The sequence below is a fragment of the Beauveria bassiana genome, assembly GCF_000280675.1.
Source record: "Beauveria bassiana ARSEF 2860 unplaced genomic scaffold BBA_S00051, whole genome shotgun sequence".
In the NCBI taxonomy this organism is placed as follows: domain Eukaryota; kingdom Fungi; phylum Ascomycota; class Sordariomycetes; order Hypocreales; family Cordycipitaceae; genus Beauveria; species Beauveria bassiana.
In genome coordinates, this window is record NW_007930886.1 from 109,150 (window position 1) to 117,908 (window position 8,759).

Sequence of the window (8,759 nt, forward strand, 5' to 3'; positions counted from 1 at the left end):
ATTAAATAATTCAGACAGTAAGAAATTATTACGCTACTATATAGTAATAGAAAGTGTTTTTAATTTAGCTAGTAATAGAAGTAAGAGAGCTTTACTAACATAATAAAGTAAATTATATATATAGGTTAATAGGATTAAATAAAATACTTGATAAGTATTTTAAGATACTATAAATACTTAGGTAGTAATAGCTATAGGGCTATAAAATAGGATGTTATTATAATAGGTATAACACTTTTATATAGCTATATCTTATTAAGAGTATATAGCTTAACTTTAGTTAGTTACCATTAGATTAATATCTTAATAAAATTATCTTAAGAAATTATGAAGATATCTTTCTCTAATCTTTTATCTTTCTTAAAAGGGATATTAATATATTAACCTTTATATAAATACTTACTATCTATATATTATAAAAAACTAAACTTTTCTTAAATTTCTAAATTATTATTACTACTATTACTAGAAAAGTACTAACACCTCTTTATAGAGAAAACTTCCTATTATAGAAACTATTAATTATCAACTCTAATAATATAATATTTAAAGAGAACTATAAAAGCCTATAATAGTAGATATAATATATATAAAACTATTAAGTTATATATAATACTAGTTTAAAGATATTATCTCTTTAAAGGTAAGTATATATATTCAATATAACTATTAACTATTAATTAAAATCTTAATTTAAAAAAATCACTTATATTAAAGATATATTCTATTATTATTATTATATAAAGTATCAAAGAATTATATTAACTTATAATAGTATTAAAGGTATAAGTAATATAGCTAAGTTTTAAATTATAAAGAATTATAAAAAATAAAAATTTTAAACTAAGGTATAGAAGGGTAGTTAAATCTAACTAATATAATAGATAGAATAATTAATAGAAATAAATAAATTATAGATTAGGACTAGGAAGATATATAGGTATATATATTATGAGTAGGTATTTATACTTGCTAATCCCTGATTCGTATATGATGTGACTTCTGCTAGAATCCGAGTATTAGACTGCTTAGGGAAGATAATACAGTATAAAACCGTTTTCTTCTATTTCTTTCTTCTGTTTTAGAACTTAAAAATTTTCGACAGATTTCATAAGGTCATCATTTGTCCTCACTCCCAGGTCTTCAGGCATTTGTAGTATAAAACGACGAGTGAGTCGGTCTAGCCACTCACGTCGCGCTTTTGTATGTGGCAGACTGGCTTTTGGATGAGGCTTATGGAAGACTATGGTTCTTTGGTGGCACTCAGCATAGAATTGGTAGGCAGCACCAATGGTAGGACGAATTTTGAAGCCAATGCCCGCCAAAGCAGCACAAAAGTCAGTCCATTTCAGATGTGACCTGCCTTCCGATGACTTCGCTAGGATGGAATTCCAGAACTGCAGCTGTGTAAAGAGTGTGATTGTAGGACGACGACTCATCTCAGGCGCTTTCCTTGGTCCTCGAGCGGTCTGTGGCACTTCCGTACGGCGATTGTGGCCTCTGTGGTGCTTTGATCGATTCAGCTGAGTTTGTGTTGGCTCTGCTGGCGGCTCTGCCGAATTCAAGCTCGCGAAAGCTTGCTCGTCATCGACTGACGAATTCTCAGGCGCGATCTTCAAGACCTCATCCAAGATATTCTGGGTTGTTGTATCGGCTGAGCCCTTTAACCCTTTGTCAAAGACCATCCAAAAGCGTTGATGTCGCTTTGCAAGGTCAGACGTTTTGTTGCAAACATCAGCGGTGAGTTTGTGAGCAGTCTCCGCATCTATAGCGTTCAATGCCGCTCCGATTAACATTTTCCAGGGCCTCTTCGTAGCCGAAATCTCCTCCGTTACCTCTTTGACTATCTTCGCGTACGAGGCAATATCTTCAGCGAATCTGCAATGTGTCTCTAGCTCACGCTCGCAAGCAGCCAGAACTGCTAGATCATGTAAAACTCTCGTGAGCTGTTGCGGCATGCGTTGTGTGGAAGCACAGCTCTTGCTCTCATCATCAATAACCATCATGACATCCAGTAGAGGTATGAAATCCACCACCGGATCGCACTTCTGGAGCAGTTGTAAGAGTTTTGACATACTTTCGTTTTTTATCTTGCTTGGAGACCAGCGACCGTGGCTTGGTAGTTGACGAACGGTGTCCGTGATCAAAGAATTGCTCAAGCAGCAAAAAGCAACCAACGCTCTGAATCTCGTGTTGTTCGCTTTTAATGTGATCTCGTAGCGTTCTTCTTGCTGCAGGGAAGTTGAATGCGTAACAAGTGTACTGAAGACATCTATCCGCATGAATAAGGTACGACAAACGTGTTCCCAGCCAGTGCCTTGAACCCACTCTTGCCATATATCAGGGTACTTGCGGACTTGTGCTAAGTCAAAGAGTGACTCATCTAAGGCAGCGGTTAACAGGCTATGTAGATATGTGATGCTGACTCGGTCGTGCGGCTTATGATAGTCTGATAGCTGAGATCGCATTAAGACAGACAGGTCGTTAGCGGGATCACAGCATAGTTCGTTATGGTATCCAACTATCGCCTTTGGCAAGAGCTGGACACTTTCCACTAGCCACTCGTAGATCTTCTGTTGAGCCCCGAGCTTGTGAAGTCCCACTGTCGGCGGCTCAGCTTGGGCCAGATCCGGGAGCAAGTCTTCGGCTTCGTTCCAGGTAAAGTCATATGTGTCATTAGACTGCTCCATTGGAAAACTGATCGTGCCAGTAACGGCCATGGAAATCAGGCTCCCGCAGTATACCCCAAGGTAGATCGAACGCCCATCTAAGTCTCTGAGATAGGCCGGATGATGTGTTGCGCGGAATTCGAGTAGCTCCGGAAGGATATTGTCGCGGGACAGGATCTCCGTGTTCAGGAGACGGTAGAAGAACAGTTTGCTATTCGGTGGAGATTCTAAAGTCGGCGATTGAAGCCAGGCATGAATACTGGCTTGTGCATTCTGTGGTAGGTCGGGAAAGTTTCGCTGTAGCCATGATCTCCTCTCTAGCATTCCCATGCGCGCCCATATTACTTGGAACCTGTTTAATACACCCTTCCTTTTTAACCGGCGTAGAGAGTGCCACGATCGTAAAATTGAGTCGGTTCGTTTGACGAGAGCGGTGCGAAACTGCTCTCTGTCTTGTGGCAGGCTCTTGGAGCTATTACCAGCCAGTCGTCGCAGTCCCTCCGGCGGCCGTAAAAGATCGACGTTCAGTGTCAGTTGTGCAAGGTCTATTGTAGGACTTGCTTCTGTCAACAACTGTAGAAGTTTCTCGGGATACTCCGCCTTGCTTAGCGACGAAAGATCATAGCCTGGCTGGACTAGGCCCTTAGCACTGACTAATAACCTTTGACATATATCTTTATCCTTCAAGGTAGGTGAACGGTGCTTTATACAGTAATCTGGCTGCATCTTGGAGTTCGACCGTGGGGTTCTTGTTGACGGCAAAATGTAAATATACAGGACTGCTCTACTTAAGTTCTGATGCTGAGCTACTGACTCAATCCACGAATTATCAAGCGATTAGTATAAAGAATCTGTGGAGTAGCCCGTGGAGAATTTGTCTAGTACAATATAACTCCTGAAATACTCAGTAAAGCTGGTGCAATAATAAAGTAAACGGCTGACCGGTCCTGATTGTTCGTTATAATTCATAGCTGGTCTAAATCCTTGGCGTCGGTATATCTCGCCGGAAACTGTCCGCCGCGTTAACACCCTGCATGTGATAGGCTGCTGTAGATATATCCCTAGCTGTGCTATTCTCTTAAGCCGAAGCTAATCGGATATAAGTGTTAAGCTATACCACCGCCCAATTTCTGCCTAGCCCGCTTAGCCCTATATACATCAAATTAGCTATATATATATATAGGGACTATAGATATATCGTACCACGACATATAACTAAGCAGCCCTATCCCTTTACTAGTAGAGGGGGAGGTAGGCAGTCACTTTGAGGGTTCTAAGCCAATTACAGCATCCTGAAAATACCAGGTACTTCTTATTCGCATCGGACAGCGCCTTGGTGGCTCTGTATCTGTGGCGCGTTCGGGTGCTAGGGAATACCTCAGCGAATAGGTATAGCCCTGCCACGCCTGATTCGAGTACTCACAGGTAGTAAGAAGTAGTAGGGCGACTACTTCAAACCTCCTCCTCTACTGGCAAAGAGATAACTTTCACGGTTGCTTGTTTAAACCCCTGAACTTTATTTCTCTCCTGACATCTAAAACAGGGAACGCTAAGCAGCTGCCGGCGACGCCGTTTCGATCTTAATCATCCCTGAACGTGACGTACCTTAGAGGGAGGATGTGGAGCAGGTGCTCGCTGCCGCACCTAGCGTCTCCATGCTGGTTAGCGGGTACACATGCCCGCACCCACTTAGACAGTAGGTTTAAAAGTAGTGACTTAGGGTGCTAGTAGCTATATAGCTGCTATACTAGCTGCTATACAGCTGCTATACTAGCTATACGGCTTCGGTACTGGCTGTACGGCTTCTGTATAGGGGACAGATGGTACTTTATGCTGCGGCCCGCTGTGACCCACCGTGGCCAGCCCTGTGGGTTCTTCTTCGATGTATCCTGAGTCGCCAGTCGGCAGTACTCGAAAAAACTCAGGATCCGGCATTATTAGGGGGTCAAATACTTGTTGCTACCCACTGTAAGAGACTTGAGGCTTAAATAGCGACCCATCTGTTTGATCTTTCCACGCTGACTCGTAAGTGTACCTATGAAGAGTCAAGTGAGGTATATACGTTCAGTGCACTAGCCATGGCCTGGAGTTTCACGTTAATAAAAGTAAGTAGGTTTCCCCAACCGCTCGAGAATTCTAGAAGAATGCTCACAACCTTCTCCGTGGGTTAGTACCACGATAATGTTAAGGAGCCACCACATGCCTACGGGTCTGAGGCCCGCCCTACGATCAACCCGGGTCAAGTTTTTATTGCTTTGGACCTTTATAGCTATTTGTCTGTCTTTTAGTTTTTACGTTACCTGGCAGGGTAGTTATTTCGACAAGGCTACATCGCTGAAAGGTCTTTTGCTTAGCGACCGTCTTCTTGACGACTTATCCAAAGCTGCTCAAAATGAGACCCTCGGGTTCGAGAAGATCTTCTACATTAGCATGCCTCAGTAAGATGTCTCATGGAACGTATTCTAGATGTTAGGGGTGCTAACATTGACTCCTCAAGCCGGCAGGATCGCCAGGACAGCATGACTATGTTAGCCACTTCAACAAATATACGGCTTATATTACAGAATGGAGTACACTATCTGCACTCACTTATATTTACAATTGATAGTATTGACATATTGCTTGCAGGTCGATGGCAACACTATACATGAGAAAGCGAGGCCTAAGGGTAGCCAAGGCTTAAGACCAGAGCAGCTTGGCTGCTGGCGCAGTCATGCCAATGTATGGCGAACAATCATCAACGAGCGAATCGAGACAGCTATCATTCTAGAAGACGATGCTGATTGGGACGTTCGAGTCCATGATATATTTCAAACCCTTAGTCTTCAAATGAGGAAGAGGACAGCAAGGGAAGGGGAGCCTAGGAGTCATGAAGCCCATGCACCATATGGTAAATTATACCCACCCTAGGGAGTACTCTATATTCTTGCGACATTCTTCTTTCTCGAAAGCTAAATGTCTTATAATGTAATAGGTCTCGATTGGGATTTGCTCTACGTTGGTACCTGTTGGAACATCAACCCTGAGGTTCGTCCGGTGCCACATATTTATCAAGACACAAATGCGCCGAATTCGACAGAGTAAGTAATTCTTCGATACCAGAAAAAGGTTAAATATACGATTAAGTTCTACGCACTAATATTAGATTTTTAGGATGTCTTATGCTTATCAAAAAGAGCTTGAGTATTGGGGGGCTTCTTCTTCTGAAGAGGCCCGCGTGCGAGTAATAGCCCCTTCATGGTATCCTGTTTGCACGGTAGGATATGCTGTAACATTACAAGGAGCTCAGAAGTTACTTTACACTGTTGGAAACGAAAAAGGTCTGAACGGACCAGTTGATCTTGCCATGATAAGCAGGATTCAGTCTGGCCACTTGAAGTCGTTTACGGTCGTCCCCCCCTTAGTAACTCCCTGGAAAACAGGAACTACTTCTGATAGCGACATTGACGATCTAAATAAGGCCGAGGGCGAATTGCCTCAAGGTAGCGACAACCTACGACTTAGTGGAAGAAAGGCTTTAGCAGCAACGTTAGATAAGGACTTCAAAGACTAAATAAAGCTCCAAGTCCTTTTGAACTCTTATATATATTCTTCTAGAGTATACTAGGTATATACAGGGCTACTAACATATCTATATAATAGGGTATATAGAATTAAACTAGTATTGCCCTTTGCTACTTGAGTATTAATCTAGTATTACTATATATTTTATGCTTTTTCTTATATAAAGATAGATAGTAAAGTTATAAAATATAGTTTAAAGTAGTGATAAAGAGGCAGAATATATATTATTAAATCCCGTATAGAAGTAAGCTGAATTTCGATTATATTAGGCTATATAAACTGCAATTATTTCCGTAAAGTATATACTTTTTCTATACTATAAGGTAGTAGGTAGAAGATAAGTTCATAAGCTAAAAAGGGCTTTAGGTACTTACTAGAATCCTTAGAGCTCTTCGTAAAATAAATAGCATGGAATTATCTAATCTTATATAGAAAGTAGTTAAGTTTTATTTAGCTTAGCTATATTATATATATATAAGACTATATTGTAACTTAGCTAAGAGGTAGTATAGTTAGTATATACAAGGCCTAAGAAACTATAAAAGTAGTAGATCCTTAGAAAATTACCTAAGTATTGCTAAGAGGCTAAAATTCTATATAAGTTTATATTGAGTAAATTAAAGAGTTTTAAATAAGACTTAGTATAAATAATATAGTTTAAAATTTAGATTAGCCTAATATAAAGTAAATAGATTAAATAATATACTATAAAAGAGTCTTTTATATATAATATTTAAACTTTAAATTAGATATTAAAAATATAATATTTTTAAAAACTAATAAATTAATATATTAAAGATAATAGATAAAGTAATAAATGTTTCAATAAAAGAATAATAAATAAAAGAATTAAACTTTATATAACGTTACTATAAAAGAATTATTAACATAAATTAGTATTCTTTATTTTAATTTAAATATAATATAAGTTTATATTAATTATAAATATATAACTAAAGCTATTTTTCATTATTATAACCTAAAGGTTATTAGTTTATTAAATAAGATAACTTTTATCAGACTTTTAATAAGATATTTTAAAAGTTAGAGTATATATAAAGATTTAATAGCTTAATATTAATATATTTTATAGTAATAATAATATCTTAAATAAGTATAGTAGATAGTCTTAAAGAAGCTAGATAAATAAAAATAAGGTATTAATATTATTTAAAAGATAAATATAATTTTAAGATATATTAATTTATAAATATTATTAGAAGAAAGATTTATATATTATTTATATATTATTATTTTAAAATATAAAGAATATAAAATCTATTTTTTATTAATTATTAATTAAATTAATGTTTATAAATTTAAGTTATATTATCTTTTAGATTATCTTTTTATAATTAAAATGCTTTATAATATAAACTATTTATTAAATAACTCTATTTCTATACTAGTAATAAAGAATTATAAAATACTACTAGAGTTTAAATCTAATAGTTATATAAGTAGCTAATATAGTATAAATTAGCTTCTATACTATATTATTCTAGACTATTCCGATTACTAATATTATAGATAGGACCTAGTAGTATAGTAACGCTAGTATATACTCTAGCGACGACCGATGCGACTGGGATTATAGCGCGCGTACAGCTGCTATAGTACCCTACGTACTATTGCAGGAGCCACGATAACGTTAGCGTTGCTCAAAGAGATAAGGTAAATTTCTAACTATATCTTGACTCGAATATGCAATGCAGGGGCAGTACTTAATTAGCGTGGCAAGAGATATGCTTTGCTTTACTTGGTGTGGTTCGTTTGTTTTATATGCCTGTTAGGTAACTCTCTCCCTAGCAAAAATGAACCCTGGTTAGATGAAATACATCTTCGCTCTGTAGGTATGTCGCCCCCCTTATCGGTCCTAGCCTAAATAGCAGACAAGACTTACCCATCACATTCAGTAAATTACGCCATCGATTTGACTCACGTACTTTATCTTAGACTTACTGTGATAGGTACTTATTATACCTTTATTTATATCTATTAGAGCTGTCAAGCATAGGCACTTGCTCTTATTGCGATCTTTGTTTTATGTAATCATAGCGTTCCCTTCTATTACCATTCGACTTCTCCCCTCTTGTATCTAATTGAAATCTGATATTTATCACCTGCTCCTCCCTAACCAGTGCAAACTGTTCATGATAATGCTGTGCCCCCTAAACAGCTGTGAAACTTTCTAAAAACATTCATGCTAACGGTGCTGGGTTTAGCATGAGACGGCCCCTTGATCTCCACAGGGCGCTCGAAACCGCGTGGTCTAGCGGGTCCGCGCAGGTGTTGCGAGTCAGCTCCCCTTTTATAATATACTACGCTGAAGTTTACAGCTTCTCTCCCCCTTCGTATAAAAGCTGAGAAGTTATCTTACCAACCTATACTTATTATAGGACTACTTTAATATAAACGAGCTTACTATACTTTTACCTAAGATATTTTAGACTCTTCTAACTATTATAATTAATTAAATAATAAAATAGATAATATTTTAATATAAAAATAATTAAATAATAAATA

The 8,759-nt window shown here is 37.7% G+C and overlaps 2 protein-coding genes across 2 annotated transcripts; one reads left to right on the forward strand and one right to left on the reverse strand.

The window, feature by feature from the left end:
• Window positions 1–1,088: 1,088 nt before the first annotated feature.
• On the reverse strand, window positions 1,089–3,395 carry BBA_09365 (uncharacterized protein; the record flags this gene model as incomplete). Its single annotated transcript, XM_008604462.1, has 1 exon — window positions 1,089–3,395. The coding sequence occupies one exon, from the start codon at window positions 3,393–3,395 to the stop codon at window positions 1,089–1,091; it is 2,307 nt and encodes a 768-aa protein (XP_008602684.1).
• Window positions 3,396–4,747: 1,352 nt separating this feature from the next.
• Window positions 4,748–6,222, forward strand: BBA_09366 (LPS glycosyltransferase; the record flags this gene model as incomplete). The annotated part of the gene is made up of 7 exons (XM_008604463.1): window positions 4,748–4,774; window positions 4,841–4,944; window positions 4,982–5,107; window positions 5,167–5,239; window positions 5,298–5,559; window positions 5,644–5,749; window positions 5,823–6,222. The coding sequence occupies 7 exons, from the start codon at window positions 4,748–4,750 to the stop codon at window positions 6,220–6,222; spliced, it is 1,098 nt and encodes a 365-aa protein (XP_008602685.1).
• Between the last annotated feature and the right edge of the window lie 2,537 nt (window positions 6,223–8,759).